The sequence below is a fragment of the Trachypithecus francoisi genome, unplaced genomic scaffold, assembly GCF_009764315.1.
Source record: "Trachypithecus francoisi isolate TF-2019V2 unplaced genomic scaffold, Tfra_2.0 Lachesis_group2, whole genome shotgun sequence".
Taxonomy (NCBI): Eukaryota; Metazoa; Chordata; class Mammalia; order Primates; family Cercopithecidae; genus Trachypithecus; species Trachypithecus francoisi.
In genome coordinates, this window is record NW_022681465.1 from 84107861 (window position 1) to 84129335 (window position 21475).

At 38.5% G+C, this 21475-nt stretch overlaps 1 protein-coding gene across 3 annotated transcripts in view; it reads left to right on the forward strand.

Moving 5' to 3' along the window:
* The window catches only part of ITGA2 (integrin subunit alpha 2), a 112729-nt gene that overhangs the window by 23240 nt on the left and 68014 nt on the right, over positions 1–21475 (forward strand). For 2 of the 3 annotated variants that reach the window (XM_033179544.1, XM_033179546.1), the window contains one exon: positions 15285–15405. The exons of the other annotated variant lie outside the window; for it this stretch is intronic. In XM_033179544.1, coding sequence (XP_033035435.1) covers positions 15285–15405 — 121 coding nt within the window. The remainder of the gene's footprint in view (positions 1–15284; positions 15406–21475) is intronic. 3 annotated transcript variants of the gene reach the window in all.

Genomic DNA, 21475 nt, shown 5'->3' on the forward strand with positions numbered 1-21475 from the left:
TAAATTTGTCATCATTGATTTTGGCAAAATCTGTGTAAATTAAGTACAAAGAAATTGTCATGGTTATAAAAAAAATCCTTGGGAGCAGTAAGGGATTATTTATATGTAAAATATCATTACAGTCTTAGGAAGTTGATCACAGCCTAGCTGTCATTCTGCACTACACACTAGAGTGGAGATTTCCTCAGGATGAGGACTGTATTTTGAATTTCAATGATGATTAACAGTTTCTACAAGGTGGGAAATTATTCTCCTACTGTACACTCTTGCTGAGAATTTGTAATGTTTGTGGATGCATTTGGATTTATTTGGATAAAAAAGGATAAGTTTGTTCATAATACACATGAGATAGCTTTGGTTTTCTGTTCATGGTACCAGATAGCAACATTATATCCAAATGGTGACTTGAATTGACTGGAAAGTTTTAAAGAACGTTAAAAAAATTAATTTCTATTTTTACTTTTGGAGAAGGAAGAAATGATTCTGTCTTAAGCATCAGCATTTATTGCTTTCTATTGTTATTTTTAAACAATAAGACTTGGATTCAAGTGGGAGGTCATGCTGCCTCTATTTAAGTTAATCACATTTACCTAAAGGTCTTGTCAGATAACATAGCTTTTTTAAAAAAAAAAACGTTTATTTTAGGTTCAGGGGTACATGTGCAGGTTTGTTATATAAGTAAATTAAGTTACATGAGGGTTTGGTGTACAGAAAATTCATCACCCTGGTAATAAGCATAGTACCTGATAGGTAGTTTTTCAGTGCTCAACCTCCTTCCACCCTCCACCCTCAAGTAGGCTCCAGTGTCTATGGTTCCCTTCTTTGTGTCTGTGTGTACTCAGTATTTATCTCCCACTTATAAGTGAGAAAATGTGGTATTTGGTTTTCTGTTCCCGCATTAGTTTGCTGGGATAATGGCCTCCAGCTCCATTCATGTTGCTGAGAAGAGCATGATCTCATTCTTTTTTATTGCTGCATAATATTCCATATATATATACACCATATTTTCTTTATCCAGTCTACCCTTGGTGGGCATTTAGGTGACTCCATGTCTTTGCTATTGTGAATAGCACTGCAATGAACATGGACATGCATGTGTCTTTATAGTAAAACAATTTATAGTCTTTTGGGTATATACCTAAAAATGGGATTGCTGGGTCAAATGATAATTCTATTTTAAGTTCTTTGAGAAGTCACCAAACTGCTTTCCACAATGGCAGAACTAATTTACATTCCTACCAGCAGTTTATAAGTGATCCCTTTTCTCTACAACCTCACCAGCATCTGTTATTTTTTTTTTTTTTACTTTACTTTTTATTGATAGCCACACTGACTGGTATGAGATGATATCTCATTGTGGCTTTGACTCGTATTTCTCTAAAGATCAATGGTGTGGAGTATTTTTTCATATACTTGTTGGCCACATGTATGTCTTCTTTTGAAAGCATTGGTTAATTTCCTTTGCCCACTTTTTAATGGGGTTGTTTGGTTTTTTGCTTGTAAATTTGCTTAAGTTCCATACAGATTCTGTATATTAAACCTTTTTCAGATACATAGTTTTTGAATACTCTCTCCCACTCTGTAGGTTGTCTGTTTACTCTGTTGATAGTTTATTTTGCTGTACAGAAGCTTTTTAGTTTAATTAGGTCTCATTTGTCAATTTTGTTTTGTTGTAACTGCTTTTGGCATCTTTATCATGAAATCCTTGCCAAAGTCAATGTTCAGAATGGTATTTCCTAGATTATCTTCCAGGGTTTTATAGTTTCGGGTTTTGCATTTAAGTCCTTAAATCTATCTTGACTTGATTTTTGTGTATGGTGTAAGGAAAGGGTCCAGTATCAATCTTCTGCATATGACTAGCCAGTTATCCCAACACCATTTAGTAAATGGGCAGTCCTTTCCCTATTTATTTCTTTTTTTTATCAACTTTGTCAAAGATCAGACAGTTGTAAGTGTACAACTTTATTTCTGGGGCTCTCTGTTCTGTGCCATTCATCTATGTGTCCATTTTTGTGCCAGTACCGTGTTGTTTTCATTACTGTAGCCTTTTAGTATAGTTTGAAGTTGGATAATGTGATGCCTCTAACTTTGTTCTTTTTGCTTAGATTATTTTTGCTATTCAGGCTCTTTTTGATTCCATATGAATTTCAAATATAGTTTTTTTCTACTTCTGTTTAGATAGTAATAGTTTGATAGTAATAGCATTGAATCTATAAATTGGATTGGGAAGTATGGCCATTTTAACAATATTGATTCTTCCTAGCCACAAGCATAAAATGTTTTTCCATTTGTTTGTATCGTCTAGGATTTCTTTCAGGAGTGTTTTATAAGTCTCTGTAGGGATCTTCCACTTCCCTGGTTATCTGTACTCCTAGGTATTTTATTCTTTTTGTGACTTTTGTGAATGGGATTATTTTCTTGTTTTGGCCCTCAGCTTGGACTTTATTGGTGTATAGGAATGCTACTGATTTTTTTATGTCAATCTTGTATCCTTAAACTTTGCTGAAGTTGCTTATCAAATCTAGGAGCTTTGAGCAGAGACTATGGCGTTTTCTAGGTATAGAATCATATCATCTGCAAACAAATAGTTTGACTTCCTCCCTTTCTATTTGGATGCCTTTATTTCTTTCTCTTGTGCGATTGCTTTGGCTATGACTACCAGTAATATGGTAAATAGGAGTGGTGAGAGTCAGCATCCTCGTCTTGTTCTAGTTCTCTAAGAGAATGCTTCTCACTTTTGCCCATTCAGTATGACATTGGCTGTGGGGTTTGTCACAGGTGGTTCTTATTACTTTGAGGTATGTTTCTTCAGAACCTAATTTGTTGAGGGTATTTAACATGAAAGGATGTTGAATTTTATTGAAAGGTTTTTCTACATCTATTCAGATGATCATGTGGTTTTTGTTTTTAGTTCTGTTTATGTGATTAATCACATTTATTAATTGGCATATGTTGCACCAACCTTGCATCTGAGGGATAAAACCTACTTGATCGTGGTGGATTAGCTTTTTGATGTGCTGCTGGATTTGACTTGCTGGTACTTTATTGAGGATTTTTCTTCTATGTTCATCAGGGATGTTGGCCTGAAGTTTTCTTTTTTATCGTGTTTCTACCAGGATTTGGTATCAGAATAATGCTGGCTTCATAGAACGAGTTAGGAAAGAGTCCCTCCTCCTCATTTTTTGGGAATAGTTTTAGTAGGAATGGTACCAGTTCTTCTTTATACATCTGGTAGAATTCAGTTATGAATTCGTCAGGTCCTGGATTTTTTCTGGTTGGTAAGCTTTTTCTTACTCATTCAATTTCAAAAGTCACTATTCGTCTATCCAGTTTCGATTTCTTTGTAGTTCAATATTAGGAGGTTGTATGTTTCCAGGAATGCATCTATTTCTTCTAGGTTTTCTAGTTTGTGTGCATAGAGGTGTTCATAATAGACTCTAAGGGTTTTTAGTATTTCTGTGAGGTTGCTGATAATATCCCCTTTGTCATTTCTGATTGTGTTTATTTTAATTGCCTCTCTTTTTCTTTTTAGTCTAGCTAGCAGTCTATCTTCAAAAAAAAAAAAGGAACTCCTGAATTCCTGAATTTGTTGATCTTTTGTATGGGTTTTTGTACCTCAATTTCATTCAGTTCTTCTCTGATTTTGGTTATATGTTGCCTTCTGCTAGCTTTAGAGTTGGCTTGTTCTTATTGTTCTAGCTCCCGTAGGTGTGATATTAGGTTGTTAATTTGAGATCTTTCTAACTTTCTCACATGTATGTTTAGCACTATCAACTTTCCACTTAATATTGGTTTTGCTGTGTCCCAGAGATTCTCATATGTTGTATCTTTGCTTTCATTAGTTTCAGAGAATTTCTTGACTTCTGCCTTACTTTCATTGTTTACCCAAAAGTCGTTCAGGAGCAGGATGTTTAATTTTTATTTGGTTTTGAGTAATCTTCTCAGTATTGATTTCTGTTTTTATTGTGCTGTTGTCCAAGAGTGTGGTTGGTATGACTTTTTAAATTTTTTTAATTTGCTGAGAATTGTTTTATGGCTAATTGTGTGGTCAGTGTTAAGAGTATGTACCTTGTGCAGATGAGAAAAATGTGTATTATGTTGTTTTGGGGCAGAAAGTTCTTAGATGCCTATTAGGTCCATTTGGTCAAGTGTCAAATTCAGGTCCTAAATATCTTTGTTAGTTTTCTGCCTCAATGATCTGTCTAATACTGTCAGTGGGGTGTTGAAGTTGCCCATTATTATTGTGTGGTTATCTAAGTCTTTGTAGGTCTCTAAGGACTTGTTTTGTGAATCTGGGTGCCCCTATTTTGGGTGTATACATATTTAGGATAGTTAGATCTTCTTGTTGAATTGAACCCTTTACATGATATAATGCCCTTCTTTGTCCTTTCTGATTACTGTTGGTTTAAAGTCAATTTTGTCTGAAATTAGAATAGCAGCCTCTGCTTTTTTCACTTCTCTGTTTGCTTAGTAGATTTTTCTCCAGCTCTTTACTTTGAGCCTACAGGTGTCATCACATGTGAGATGGTTCTCTTGAAGACAGCATACAGTTGGGTCTTGCTTCTTTCTCCAACTTGCCACTCTGTCCCTTTTAATTGGGGCATTCAACCCATTTATACTCAAGGTTCACATTGATTTGTGTGAATTTGATCCTATCATCATGTTAGCTGATTGTTATACAGACTTGATTGTGTAGTTGCTTTACAGTGTCAATGGTCTATGTACTTAAGTGTGTTTTTGTGGTAGCTGCTAACAGTCTTTCCTTTCCATATCTAGCACCCCCCTTAGGACCTCTTGTAAGGGAGAGGTCTGGTGATAACTAATTCCCTTAGCATTTGCTTATGTGAAAAGGATCTTATTTCTCCTTCACTTATGAAGCTTAGTTTGGGCAGAAATGAAATTCTTGGTTGGAACTGCTTTTATTCAAGAATGCTGAATATAGACCTCAAATCTCCTCTGGCTTGTAGTATTTCTGCTTGTAAGGTTCGTTGTTAGCCTGATGGGGTTCCCTTTATAGGTGGCCTAGCTCTTCTTTCTGGCTGCCTTTAACATTTGTTCTTTATTTTATTTTTGGCTTTGGAGAATCTGATGACCACATGTTTTGGGGATGATCATCTTGTCTAGTATCTTGCAGGGGTTCTCTGCATTTCCTGAATTTAAATGTTGTCCTCTGCAATGAGGTTGGGGAAATTTTCACGGATGATATCCTCAAATACGTTTTCCAAGTTGCTGTCTTTCTTCCTCTTTCTTTCAGGGATACCAATGGATCATAGATTTGGTCTCTTTACATACTCCCATATTTCCTGGAGGTTTTGTTCATTCTTTTTTATTCTTTTTTCTTTATTTTTGTCTGAGTTAATTCGGAGAACTGGTCTTTGAGCTCTGACATTTTTTCATCAGCTTGGTATATTCTGCTGTTAGTACTTGTGATTGTATTACAAAATTCTTGAAGTGAGTTTTTCAGCTCTATCAGATGAATTTATTTATTTCTTGAAATAATCATTTTGTCTTTCAGCTCCTGTATTATTTCGTTATATTCCTGAGATTCCTTGGATTGGGTTTTGACTTTCTCCTGAACCTTGATGATCTTCATTTCTATTCATATTGTGAATTCTAGTTCTGTCATTTCAGCCACTTCAGGCTGGTTAAGAACCATTGCTGGGGAACTAGTGCTGTTGTTTGGAAGTAAGGAGACATTCTGGCTTTATGAGTTGTCAGAGTTCATGGGCTATTTCTTTGTCATCTGTGTGGGCTGATGTTCCTTCAGTCTTTGAAATTGCTACTTTTTGGATGGGTCGTTTTTTGCTTTTATCTTCTTTGATGCCCTTTGAGGAGTTCATTGTGGTGTTTAGTGAACTGGCATTGTCTCTGTAAGATTATAGGGAGCAAAAGCTCAGCCCTGCACTCCTGGGCTGCATACTCTAACTCTGAGGAACTGGTACTGGGCCCCCGGCTTTGTTCTCTGGTTCCTCAGGGTTAGGCATCTGCTGCACTGGAGGGGCCAAAGTGTTCACGGTCTATATCGTCCACAACACTCCGATGGGGAATGCCAGCCAAAGCTCTTTGTTGGGGTGGTGGCAGCAGGATCTATGCTCACTTTTATGTGACAGCAGCTGTGGCAGCATGGCTGCATGCACATGTGTCAGCTGGGTTGGGGCTCCAGAAGGAGCAGGGCGGCAGCGTTTCTACATGAGCTCCTGCTGGTGGTACGTGGTAGCAGCACAGCAGGGGCAGGGCACCAGTGGGGATGAGGTTGCCAGTATTCCTGTGTGCATTCATGCCAGCATAGCAGGTTGCCCACACATCAGCCGGGGGTGTTGTAGGATGAGCATTCACTGGCAGGGGAGGAGAGACAAGGTCTTCTGGCATATGTGGGCTAGCAAAGCAGTGTTAGGGGGAAGTGGAGGGGTGTGGGGCGTGGGCAAGTGCATGCTGGCAAAATGGTGGGGAGAGGCTGTGGTTGGGGAGGCTGCCGTTGGGGGAGGCTGCAGGTAAACCATTGTGCCTCGGTAAGGGCTGTTCTGCTGGAGCCCTCCTGATGGCCAGGCATGGTCTGTCAGTACAGGAGCTCTGATGAGGTGCCCTAGGAAGCACTCTGGTTGGGCATCTGAAGCTGCTCTGCAAGCGGCCATGGTCAAGTTGGAGCTCCTGCAAAGGCCAGCAGACCAGGAGATGCTCAGATAGGATTGGCCCCATCCCACGGGCAAGACTGCCCTGCTCTGTCCAGGTCCAACAGTCACCCTAAAGCTAAAGTCTCCTATAGGAGCATGGCAGACCTTGAGGGATGGGTGTCTTTGGCCATGTTCTGCCGTTGTCAAACCCTCTGGGCTCCGTGCTGGCTGGTGTCCTGCCTCTGCCACCTCTCTAAGCAGCTCTCTTTGTGTCAGCTCAGGTGTCCGTGGGGTTCGTGAGTTCTGCTGCTAGGATGCCGGAAGTCCGTGGTAGGAACAAGTCACTCCTCTCTGTTCAACTCACCCCAGAAGTTGCTGGGGACCAGGAAGGATTCCTGGTGCAGGGCAACGCCGTGTAGGGCGCCTAGCTTTCTCCCCCTTCAGCCCAGCATCCGCGTCCTCCATCATCCACTCTCAGTGCCTTGCTTGCAAAGACCTGTTCAGAGTGTGTGCCATCCTTCCCAATGTCCTGGTTTCTTGGTGGGAGAGATTTCTCCCGGCTGCCTCTAGTCAGCCATCTTGGCTTCCGTCTTAGTATAGTTTTTGAATAACACAAAGAGGATTATAGAAAGCATATAAAATATTTATAGAAATTACATTTATTCTTGAAGAGGTCATATCTAAAATTAATAAAATGCTCTTTAAAACATTTTGTTTTTTAGGCTGGACTCGGTGGCTCATACCTCTAAATTCCGGCACTTTGGGAAGCCAAGGTGCCTGGGTCTCCTGAGGTCAGGAATTCGAGACCAGCTTGACCAATATGGTGAAACTCTGTCTCTACTGAAAGTACAAAAATTAGCAGGGTGTGGTGGTACACACCTGTAATCCCAGCTACTGAGGAGACTGAGATAAGAGAATCACTTGAACCCGAGAGGCGGAGGTTGCAGTGAGCGGAGATCATGCCATTGCACTCCAGCCTGGGTAACAGAGTGAAACTCCAATCTCAAAGTAAATAAATAAATAAACGTCAAATGAATAAATAAAATATTTTGTTTTTTAAATGAAAATAAAGGGTACTTTAAAAAATTAAAATAAGTTGAATCATTTAAAAATGATTCAATGATTTATTGAACTACAAAGAATAAAAGAAGTAATTCATATATAATAAGCAAACTAACTGATTTTTTATCTTGAGCAAAATATATAAATTAGTTACCCACAGTCACCTGTGACCTAAAAATATTAAATGGAAAATTTCAAAAATAAACAAATCATAAGTTTTAAATTGTGCATCTTTCTGAGTAGTGTGACAAAATCTCACTCCATCCTGCCCAAGATGTGAATCGTCCCTTTGTCCAGCATGCTGTCTGTGGCCCCTGCCCATTAGTCACGTAGGAGCCGTCTTGGTTATCAGATCAACAGTCATGGCATTATTGCAGGGCTTGTGTCTGAGTCACCATTATTTAATTATGTATGTATTTATTTATTTATTCAGAGATGGAATCCTGCCCTGTGACCCAGGCTGGAGTGCAGTGGCACGATCTCGGCTCACTCCAACCTCCACCTCCTGGGTTCAAGCGATTCTTCTGCCTCACCCTCCCATGTAGCTGGGATTATAGGCATGTGCCACCACTCCCAGCTAATTTTTGCATTTTTAGTAGAGATGGGGTTTCACCATGTTGGCCAGGCTGGTCTTGAACTCTGACCTCAGGTGATCTTCCCGCCTCAGCCTCCCAAAGTGCTGGGATTATAGGCATAAGCCACCATACCTGGCCAAGTCATCCTTATTTTACTTCATAATGGCCCCAAAGTGCAAGAGTAGTAATGCTGGCATATTGTTATAATTGTTCTATTTATTATTAGTTATTGTTTTCAATCTCTTATTGTGTCTAATTTTATAAGTTAAATGTTATTATAGGTAGGTATATATAGAAAAAACAGTATATACTGTATAGGGTTTGGTGTTACCTATTGTTTTAGGCATCTACTTGGTTGGGGGGGTGGGATGCCGGGACTTAGAACACATTCCCTTAGGATAAGATAGGATTAATGTAGTTCTCATTCCTGCACTAAGAACAGTGTTTACCACATCATACTCAATAAGTTTATTGAGTGAACAAAAATTAAATAAATAGGAAAATAAAATCTATTTATTAACTATGTGCATAAATTCATTAATTTTGTATTATGGATAGTTTTGAATATAGAGAGAAAAACCATAGAATCATGGAGAAAACATCACAAGTTATCATACAGATATGAACAAGTTTATACAAGACTTATTACAAACATAGAGTTCCATGGACTCGAAATGTTATTATGTGACCATTTGAGTTATTGAGATGAAAGACATTTATAACCATTGCACTTTTAAGTCTATAGGCATAAATGTAGGGATCCAATTCTTAGGACATGCCTAGCAAATGAAATGAGAGTCAAATGCAACCCAATGGGCCAGAGTTTCCCTTTATATATTATAAATGATATATTTGTGCATGTGACAGTCAGATTAGACACTGCAAATGAGGTTGAAATCAAATAGTTCATGCTTACAGTCCTAGTCTAGGGTAGGAGTAGCAATTTTCTTTCTTCCTTATTTTTATCATGATTCTTATTCTTATTCTTATTATTTTGGTGAGATGAAGTTTCACTCTGTCACCCAGGCTGGATGACAGTGGCTTGATCTTGGCTCACTGCAACCTCCACCTCTGAGCTCGAATGATTATCCTGCCTCAGCCTCCAGAGTTGCTGGGACTACAGATATGTGCCCAGTTAATTTTTTTTTTTTTTTGTATTTTTAGTAGAGACGGGGTTTCACCATGTTGGCCAGGCTAGTCTCGAACTTCTGACCTCAGGTGATCCACCCACCTTGGTCTCCCAAAGTGGTGAGATTATAGGCATGAGCCACCGTGCTGGCTTTTTTATCCTGATTCTTATTTGTTGCAAGTGTATTATAATACACTAAAGGAAAATTTAAAAGCAGCGACATTACACTCATAATTGTACTCTTTGCTCTGTTAATATTCACATGTATTTTTACCTCCTTCTTCTACTCTGAATATAATTTTGTATTTTATTTTTGTTAAGCACTTTCATCCTCTTCACAATTGCTGTTTTTTTGATGGCAGGATATAACTCCGTCTAGTTTATATGCTACTATTTGCATATTCACTCCCCTAATCTTGGACATTCAGATAATTTTAATGGTGGTCATTAGCAACTAATTATTTTAGATTGCTAGAAATCATTAAAGCTGTTTAATATATATGAAGTGTGTTTTCTTAGGCCACCTAAGACTGAGAGATGACATAAAATACAAAATTGTTATTAACAAAATAGAACTTCTGGGGCCCAACCACCTACTTACACATACGGAGAGCCTAAGTGCCTAAACACTGTTTTCTCATTCTTCAGGAGTAGAGAACATTCTCCCAGACTCTAGAGCATGGTTCTCCTGGAAACTTTTGCTGCCCCTAATTGTATCCCCTGTGTCCTGGTCACTTGCACCATGGCCCCTGCCCTCTGCATGCCCTAGTTGCTCACCATTATCTGCCCTCTTCCCTGTCAATCCTTCTGTAGCTACTGAGGACCAGTCCCTCAGGCATGGGAGAAATGTGCTCCACCTTCTTAAAGTAATGACATTCGGTGCTCACATTTAGAGATAGGCCTTACAGTTCTTATGTTTTTGTTCAGTATTTAATGGAGACATTGTTCCCCCTAGAAGTGCAGCATGCATCTTCAGGAATGGGCCAAATTGCAATCTGAGAGGCTATGTCAAAACCACACCTCTCTTCCCAAGTTCACCTCTTGCTTTTGGCCTTTACTCTCTTCTCTTAACCTGAATTTCTTCCTATGTATGTCCCTGGGCACCTTTTGCAAATGAGTCCCTTCTATGAAAAACCCATCCCTACCCCTGGCCCTTCAGTGTATGTAGATATGCTCAAATTTGCATTGACCACAAAAGTTAGAACCTTTTTGGCCACCCTTTCCTAAAAAAATGCATCCTTCAGTTCTGACACTGATATCATAGATATCAATAAACTTCCCTTGCCAAATTTTTGTGGTTGAATATAAAATAACGTGTTTTGTTTTATACATTATTTATGGTCTTGTTGTTAAAAGACTTTTTCCTTTCTGAGTTTCACTGCTTTTTTTTTTTTTTTTTGGAGACAGGGTCTAACTCTGATGCCCAGGTTGAACTACAGAGGCACAATCACAGTTCACTGCAGCCTTGAACTCCTGGGCTCAAATGATCCTCCTGTCTCAGTTGGCCATTGAGATTACCTGTGTGAGCTGCCATGCTTAGCCTTGGCTATATTTTTAGAACACAAATAGGTTAACTATATTCAATCCCCAATCATATATTTCTCTTTTGAATTATAACTTAAAATTAGGCTCCAGAAGAAAGTAGAATACATTTCATATTTATTAAAATTAATTCTTAAATTTTTTCCAAAAAAATTATTTCAGAGATGGTCAGGAATCCTCAGAAAAGGAGATCCTGTAAATTTTTGTTTATTTGAATTAGAGACAGAGCCTCTGTCACGCAGTCTGCAGTGCAGTGGTGCCTTCATGGCTCACTGCAGTCTGGACCTCCTGAACTCAAGCAATCCTCTCATCTCAGCCTCCCAAGTAGCTGGAACTACAGGCATGCACCACCATGCCCACCTAATTGTCTATTTTTTGTAGAGATGAGGTCTCATTGGGCTGCCAAGGATGGTCTTGCACTCCTGGATTCAAGCTATCCTCCTGCCTCAGACTCTAAGAAAAATAAGAAATCTACATTAGTTAACTTGTGTTTGATTATCTGGTTTACCTATGGATATTAAAATGGCAATCAGCCTGTTATAATCTAGGATGAAACACTATCCCCTTTTTATTGTGAAAATAGAGGAAACTAGTTAACTCTACATGAGGTAAAATGTTTGTATTTGGTGTAAGCTGTGGTGAGATTTACTGGAATATTTTGGCTGGTTACAGTCAACACATGTATAACAAGGTCACCTTTGTTAAATATGTTGAGTTTTCTATGCAATTATTCCATTTCCAGGCATTCACATGAGGACAAAGAAGGAAGATTTATACTCTGGGTAATAATAGGCTCCTGGCAAAGCCCAAGTCAGTTGAAGACTCACTGGATCTCATAGAGAACTGGAAATGTATAGATTAATGAAGCAACTTATGACTTTCTGTGCCAGACTTTTCACCATTGCCATACTCTTCTCTTTCACACCCTAGGCCTGTTTAACATGATGTTTCTGGTGCCTGGGATGAACTTTGCCTTCTTCTTTATGTAGTGAATTCCAACTTGTCCTCCAAAATCCAGATTAATTGCCACCTCCTTTGTGGAACCGTTGAACTTAGATTTACCCTCTTCTCAATACTGAGCTCAAGGCTCTTTTTACCACTCTTTATTTTAACACTTATACATTTTGATGCCATCTTTTTAGTAAAATTACCATAATGGAAATGCAAAGAGAGCAGGGATAGTTTAGTTTTATTTATTTGCAATATCCTCAGTACCTTAAAAAATGCCTGGTACAAAGGAGCTGTATAAATATATGTTGAATGGTCCATTTTTTAAGTATGTGTAGACACATGGGTATGATTTGGAGGAAGGAAACAAGGTGAACCAAATATGGTTCTCATTATCCATATGATTCAGTTGAGCTATGAGGACAGACATCAGAAGATATAGGCGTTGGGATTGCAAAGAAGAAATAGATGATGAATTAGACAGAATACTTCCATTAAATGTTTATGAGCTATTTAAATATCATATGCCAAGTGTGAAATGATGACAGAGAATTGAGTTGTAAATACATATTAAGAGAAAAAGTATAGAGACTTGAGATTGTCCAGATTTATCAAAAGAGGCAGGATATAAAGGGAAAGATTTAAGTAGCAGAAAAGAGGATATTTAGTATCAATGAAATGAAGGGATGGTGATAAAGAAGGACATGCTTTGTGAGTAAAAATGAGCAGATCATTTATTAATAGAAATTCTGGACAATAAAGTTGAAAGATGAGCCAAACCTAGACCCAGAGTGGGTGACATTGCGCAAGAAAGACATTTAGCCTTCATGAGTTTCAGTTTCCTAATTTGTAATTTGTTAATAATAGCTTGGTTTTGCTGTTTCACAGGATTGTTGTGGCACTCAAATGAGTCAGGATGATTCTGACATAGGCACACATAAGCATTAAGAAACAGTAGGATGCAATTTGGAATAAACATTATAATTTAAATAGAGGAAAAATACTGGAAGGAAATACATCTGAATTAACTGTACTTACAGTAGAATGAAAAGATTATGAATGATTTTTCCCTCCAGTTTTCTTTATATTCCAAATCATTATTGAAGAACATATAGTAATTAAAATACATTTTATTAGAAAAATTATCCTAGGTGCTGAGAAAGTAAGAGTGAATAAAAGAAACAAGGTTTGACTTCTCAAGGAGCTTACATTTTAGTAGGCACAGACAAAATAATATGGATATATAAGATAATTTTGGCTAATTGCTCCAGTAGTGATATGGTGATAAAGAAGGGTGCTGCTGCTACACAGAAGGGCAAGGGAGAGCAGAAACCTATTTGAGCAAAGTCCAACATGCCGTGTTGGGGGAGGATGTTATAGGCAGTGGAACAGGCAGCTGCAAAGCGCATGAGCAGACTGAGCTGCATGTGTTCAAAAAACAGAAGGGAAGTGAGTGTGGCTGGAACACAGGGATGGAGGAGGAGAGTGGTGGGAAGTGAAGTCGGAAAGATACACCAGGGCTCGATCATGAAGGACCTTTGAATCTACAGTGAGGAAATTAGATTTTATTCTCAGTTCAATGACAAGACCTAAGTTAATAATATACATATATACATATATAGTAACACATATATGCCTATATATGTGATAAAATTGAACTGCTAAATGATAAAATGAACTCCATCATAATTTCCTGTCATTACATAATCTGCCCAGTTCTAATTAATGGGGGAAAATGAGGTTGTTGTATATACAGTCACATGTGTCCTTTCCAGCATTAGGTATTTTAAAAGTGAAAGCAGTTTGGCATCATCTCTCCACGCTAGTATGTTGGATGATTGATAACATATTCAAATGCCATTTATTGAGCTCTCCACAATGGGATGAAGATAAATGTTGATTGAAAACACCAGTATTCTGCATGCCAATTCTGGTTCTCTGCTTAATTTGCTGTTATTTTCTTTTGCATTTTTTTATTATTCAAAAATAAAAAGGAGCAATGATGCATATGAAAAATAGATGTTAAGGAGAAAATTTGCAGATGTTAAGCTTTGTAGATTTTGCTACAGAGTATTTCAGAATAAGTATTTGTATTTCTCTTCATGGCAGCACATTATTTGTAAGAAATAAAGAGCTGAACTCCTTGTGTGGACAAATCCCTGGTAGAGTGATTTTGGCACTTACAGAGGCACGTTAACTACTTTAAGTCCCTGTTGCTTCATCACTGACTTCATTATCCTTTCGGAGCACTCTATAGAATCTGCTCCCAGAAATGCAGAGGCCCAATGGAAGAGCAAGCCTTTTTCTTCTGACCTTTTAGTGCCTAAAACAATAGACATATGAAATACTGTGCACTTGTAATGCTGCCTAGAAAGTAGGACATTTCTTTGTGAAAGCACATGTTAATGGAACTTTGATGTTGATTTTAAAGATTCCATTCTGTCTTCAGTGTCTGCAAAGGTAAATATTGATCTTAAGCAACATAAGGCACTTTCCCATCTCCAGAGAGAGCATTAATATACACACAACCTTCTTTCTGTAGGATGAAGAACTGGCAACATTAATGCTGTCAGTGCCAGACAGAGAAACATGATTTGCCTTATCCTTTCCTTCACTTCCTTTCCATTAGAAATAAGAATTAAAAAAAATAAAGTTTATCAAGGCTTTATCTGCCTTGGTCTTTGTTCTGTTTTTTGAAATGATTAGCATTTCTTAATCATTCAGAAAGAAGCATCAGAAACAAAACCACTTTTGACAGTTCCCACTGGAATAGAAAAGATATGACACCCCTACATTTTCATCCTCAAAAATGATAATGATCTCTTCTGAAAGAAAATAATACAATTTTCAAGGAGCTGTAATTTTCTATCTTCTTTGATGTAGTCATCAATGCCTTTTCAACAGATGTTTCATATAGAGTCCATGTGAAGATATTCAAGGTGATTCAGAATAAATAGATGATACCCTTCAGCCCTTGCCCTTGGGTGGCTTAGAGGCTTGTTGTTTTGGGAAAGACAAATATAACTCAAATTACTTAAGAATACTTAGAAGTAATTTAGTGGTTTTAAGTCTTGTGTTCAAATTTTGCCTTCATCCTTACCTCTTTCCAGCGGTGAGATATGCTTATCCCCTGGAACCTCAAAATTCTCTACAAAACAAAGATAATATTAGTAACTATCTTCTAGGGTTGCCATGAAGAGATTAATAATATAATGAATTATGCATATATAGTATTTAGCTTGGTGCCAGGCCTCCAAATAAGTACTTAAAAAGCAGTAGTTACTTTTTCTGGGTAATCGTTGATAAGTAATAATTATTAGGTCAAGCAAGTTTTCTTAAAAATGACCTTCAAGAATTATATGACACACTTATATTCATGAATTGTAAATATGTGCTGTTTCATATTTTTCTTAATAGGCATTTTAAATTGTTGTTTGGCATACAATGTTGGTCTCCCAGAAGCAAAAATATTTTCTGGTCCTTCAAGTGAACAGTTTGGCTATGCAGTGCAGCAGTTCATAAATCCAAAAGGCAACTGGTAAGAATATTCTCTTCTTTATGATTTCAATAAAAACACAAAATAAATTTCATATTTGACTTCAATTGCTTTTTCAAATTGGTGCCTTTAATAAATGTACTACAAATGGGTGGCCCTCAAATATCCTTAAATGAACAATCTTACTTTGAGAGTTGACAACTGCAGACTGATCATTAATGGGATGGTATAATGGTTCATTTTTTAAAACCTGGATAGAAAATTGTCTCTAAATATTCAAAAGCAAATTTATAATACCAGTTTTGACCATCTAATACATAAGTAGGTAGATTGATAGATAGAATGATAGATTTGTCTTCATTTCTTATCACATAAACTGATATTCATTGAACTTTGTAAATCATCACCTAGTTATTAATGCTATCTCTGGGCCATTTCTAAATGGTAGAATTGTTCCCTAAATTTTTTCTTTAGCAAGGTTTTGTCTACTTGCTTTGTTCTAAGTTAGCCTTCTCCCCTCCATGTGGTGAAGGGTCCTCACAAACATCAATGCAAAATGTACAAAGGTGGCTTTCTCTAGCATATTAACACTTTTTATTTTTGCCTCAAAGTGCCCCCAGTCTTTTCATGCTATGTGATGGTTATGTTTTCAAAGCATGGCCATTCTACCCAGGTGAAAAACAACCACCTCGATGGATATGGAAATCTAGTTCCCATAATAATAATGCAAGTGAACCCAGAGAAATGAGGTAATTTGAAAGTTGTATTTGGGAAGAAGAGCCATAGCTCCTATTCTGCCAGAGTTAATGCCCACTTGTGGACATAGGTCCTGCCATGGGGACCTTATCTCCTTGTTGCAGCAGAAGGCTCCAGACCATCCCCACTCACCCTGGAACTTCAGATTCTGAATCTCCACTCTGTAGAGCTCTTTTCAATGAGTAAATGGGCTGTTGTTGGCTTATCAAATAAGAACTGTAATGTGTGGCCAAGTGCAGTGGCTCATGCTTATAATCTGAGCACTTTGGGAGGCTGAGGTAGGAGGATCACTTGAGCCTAGGAGTTAGAGACCACCTGGGCAACATCGGGAGACCTCATCCCTATTAAAAATCTAAAAATCAGCTGGGTATGGAGGTGGCCTGCAGTCCCAACTACTCAGGAAGCCGAGGTGGGAGGATCGCTTGAGCCCAGGAGTTTGAGGCTGCAGTGAGCTATGTTGGCACCACTGCACTCCAACCTGAGTGACAGAGTAAGATCCTGTCTCAAAAAAACCCAAAAAAAACCCTATAATACATAAGCCTTTTTTCTGTGTGAACTTCCATTTGATACCCTAAACAATTGAATTCAAAGAAAGGTTCAGGATCACATGTTGGGGCATGCCTGTCTATTTGATGAGGAAACAAAATGATATCATCCCATGAGAGGGCAGCATTTCTCAGGAGGTGTCTTGGAGGATGTAAATCGTGAGCTGGGTTTTAAGCAGTTGGGATGAAGAGGCTGGAGATGAGTATTAACTAATGTGAGGAGACATGGAAAACAATGCATGTAGAGACAATTTATCAATCATCTGGAAAGATAAGAACATCTGGTTGGAAACTAAAGATCAGCAATTACTGTAACCATTTGGGATACGAGAGAGTTGCATGTCTAACAATTATCAAATGATGCTTTGATAATCGTAAAGTGGTGAGAAGGCTAGAAAGATGATATGGTCAGTATATTTTGACCTTGGAATCTAGCAGATGAAGTAGCTAGTGACCCACAGTTTTACATATTCAGCCCTAATTTTTTCCCTCAGACTGCTATATTAAACAATTCATTCAATGTCTCCACTTTAATGGCCAGTAGACATACCAAACTTAACTGGGAGAACACAAGTATCTGATTTTCTGCACAAGCTAATGAGGCCAAAAAGCTTGGCTTGTCTTCTTTCTCCTCCCCTTTATCTTATCCATGAGCCAGTCCTGTTAATCCTATCACCAAAATACCAATTATACCTGGCCATTCCTCACTGTCTCTCCTGCTGCCACCCTGATAGAAGCCAACACCAGCTCCCACAGGCACTGCTGCAGCAGCTTCTCCACCTGCCTTCAGCTTCCCTTCTTGTGAGCTTTATTCTGCTCTCTTTGCTCTAGCCAGTGTGAACTTTTAAAAACATGGCTCGGCTAGGAACAGTGGCTCACACCTGTAATCCCAGCACTTTGGGAGGCCAAGGTGGGTGGATCACTTGAGGCCAGAATTTCAAGACCAGCCTGATCAACATGATGAAACCCCATCTCTGCTAAAAATACGAAAATCAGCCAGGTGTGGTGGTGGGCACTTGTAATCCCAGCTACTCCAGAGGCAGAGGCAGGAGAATCGCTTGAACCTGGGAGGTGGAGGTTTCAGTGAGCCAAGATCATACGACTGCACTCTAGCCTGGGTGACAGAGTGAGACTCCATCTCAAAAAACAAAAACCACAGCTCACTCCCTAGATTAAAATTCCCTAAAGGATGCTCTGTGATTGGGTGTCAGCCTGTCTTTCCTATTACCATCTTTTACACTTTCTCCTTTGCTTTCTATGCTCCAAGGACTAAGTCTTTTGTCTGTTCCTTGAACATGCATAACTCATTCCTGTTTCAAAGCTTTTGCAAATTCTTTTCTCCTGCCTGGAAGAGTCTTCCCTAAGATCATCACTCAAATGTTTTTCATCTTTCAGTCTCAGCTCAAATGTTTCCTCCTCATAGACCTTTCAGAGCAACCCTATCTATATAGCACTCAACTGCTGAGTCACTCTAGCCTTACAGGTGGATTTATTTTCTAACAATTAGTACTATCTTAAATGATATATACTTGTTTATATGCTCATTATCTGTCTCCTGCCACTGTCTCTGAGTTCAGGGACATTGTTTTGTTGACTGCTGCATTCTCAGCACCCAGACTGATATCTGGCACTGAGTAAAAGATCAATAATTATTTGTTAAATGACTACATGGAAGTCCTAATTCTAAATGATTTATCCCAAGTGCTATACAAAGTGAGCTATAGTAGACTGACTTAGGACCTATGAGGTGAAAGGGAGGTTCAGATGAACTCCACTGTTCTAGTCCATAGACATGTCCTAGCTGAGGACATCTGGCACTGAATTTGAAGTGATTCTTTTAAGTAACAGCTTTCCTGGGCAGAGTGAATCTAAGAGAAAGAGCCAACATCAGTAATAGACATTACTGAAGGTGATAAGCCTTTCAAGGATTGTAAGGGGCTCAACCACTGGCCATGCTGCAGGTTGGAAGTTGAACAAGACGAAAACGGACACAGAGTTGAGAGGATCCCACCAGGCAGTCCTGGGAACACGAGAGGCAGCCATATCTCCTTTCTCTAGCTAAGATTCCCTCTAAGTATCCAAGACATTGTTAAAAGACAAGTATATTTGCAGTTTATAGTGAGATTATAGTGCTAGTAAGACCAGGGACACTGGACATTTCTAAATCCTGCCTAGACCTTCTCATGACATCACTGAATGATGAATAAACACAGGACAATAGGTCTGGGAAGCAAGGCACCACTCTATTATTGGCTGGGCCAGTGCTTTGAACAACAGTATATAGCTTTCTGGCAAGGTGTAGCACTGAGTTTAGGCTCAAGGCCTAACCACCAGATGATACAAGCATACCCCACTATGCAAGAGGAAGAGACAGCACCTGTCTGACCTGAAGGGCTGAACCATATGGAATTGAGAAGCAGGAAGGACAGAGAACAAAAATTGGCCAGGCAAGTCTGTCTGGGTCCTTTTGTTGGTCTGGTCTTATGAAGCAAAGAAACAAGAGATGCAAAACCATGGACATGATTTTCTGAACTACACGAGGTACAGAAAGTGCAAAGCAGTTGCTGGCCTTAAGGAGTGTGGAATAGAGTCAGTGAGGAAGATTTATATGCAGAATAGACAGCTTTGAATAATACAGAAGACATCACTCAATGTAAACTCCTTGCAGTTAATGGTGTTGGTTTTCTTTTAGTGTCACTAGCTATAATCACTTAATATTAAGAGTTCATTTTCTTTTCCCAAGGCCTGGATCATTAGAGAGACAAGGTTTTTTCATGACCCAGCCCTGCCAAGGTACCTTGCCACAGAGGGCAGGGCTGTGGCCAGGATCCAGGTGAGTGGGTTATCCCATTACAGTGCTAGAGTGGGCCACGTTAGGACAAGCAGTCTTCACGACTCTAGGCTCAAGGAAAATCGTATGAAACTTGGAACCCAGAATTGCCTGTTTGTTTTGACAATGGGCCCTGTGCCCTTCTCTACTCTTAATTTATGACAGTTGCATAGGCATTATGGAAGTAGCAGATGTGGGAAGGACTGTTTAAATACTGACTTTCCTTCTGATACTAATCAAGTTAGCTTTGGACACAGAAAGTGGTATGATCATGAATTATTCCTTTGCAAATTGTGAGTCCTTTTTCCATGGATTTATCATATAATACATGCACATGTGCACACATGCATGCACACACACACACACACACACACACACACAACTTTGTTTTCTTTATTCCCTTACTGCTTATTCTGAAGCTGTCATTTTGGTACCTTTTTCCTCTGCTTACTTTGACTTCCTTTATAATCTGTCTATCTTAAGTCCTGACTTCACGCCTTTCCCTCAAACAACTCACCGAAGCCTCTAGTCTGAGTATTCTTAAATCATACTCTGTTATTTTTAAAGTACAATTTTAGCTCTTTCATATGTGCCATGTTTCTAAGAATTTATGGGCATATTTACATCAGGATCTACCAGATTTTAACAAAATAATCTTAATTATTTTGCTAGTTTCATTTATGAGACTTTCATTGCACTATGAACTTCAACTCTAGAAACAGTGGTGACATGGCTTTGATAATTCTGGAGCCTTTTTAACAGTCTCAAGTGAGCAGGATAATTTTAAAGCAAGCTGACCTCCCAAGCAGAGTACCTGGGCAGCCCTCTGGCTGTAAGTAAGGCTGGGTCTGTTCTCTTTTCAGTGTAGGCGGAGGGCCATCCCGCTTCAGAGCCCTTACTTCACACACAGGATGTTCCAATGTGGATGATGCAATTCTTATCACAAACAATCTACAAAGGATTGAGATATGTTTAAAATCATTTCCTGGAGTTTGTGGTGATATGCACTCTTTCTGTTTGTCTAATCTGAAGGCCTGTTGCAAGAACAATCTGAGCTCATTATGTGACTCAAAAACCAGAGAGAACTGCAATCACTTGTTGAAGAGGACTGACTGGGAATTAGGGTATTTCCAGTTGTAGAAATGTCTTTCATTCTAGCAAGGACTAGTACATTCTTTTTCCTTAAAGAGAGAGGAGAAATAGAACATGTGTCATAGCAAAAAAGAAAAAGAAAAAAAAATCCACCTATATATGAATATAGTTTTAACTTTTTAATTGAGAAAAATTTTAATAAAGCTTTATGTGTGTTGTAAATATAACATTGTCATCTGCAGATGTGCCTATAAGAGAACTGTAAATTAAAAAAATAAGAAAAAATGTTTAATTCTATAACAGATATCAAAGATTATGTCACTTGATACTTTGGTAATAACAATACCTGGTATTTATTGAGTACTCTTTCCTCGCCAAACATGTAATACCCATAATTACTCTAGGAGCTTTGCAAAATTATTACCCCCTTTACAAATGGGAGGAGTGTGACTCAGAAAGGTTAAGTAATTAACCTAAGACTACAGAGCTGATAATTAATAACGATAGGGGAAGCTAATGCAAAATGAGATAAAATGTTCCAAATGTACATATTTTTGTAAGTATCCAAGAAGGAGAGTGACAGGATGTAACTGGCATTTATAAATAATATTTAAATTTTATTTTAACATAAACTTTACAAAGTAAGAGAAACTTTCGGAATATTGAATGGAAAATTCTGTTACAGAATTTATAGCATCATTGGCTTTACCATCAACTGTTTCCTGGGCAAAGATGATAGTTACCATCCATCTTTTCATCCTCTCATAGACAGGAATTTCTTGTATAAATATACTCGGGAGCTGGAGCACAAGGGTTTTCCCTCAGCTTCCCCACCACCCGCTGGGTGACTTTGGGAAAGTCACACAACTTCTCTGGAGCAGAAAGTATG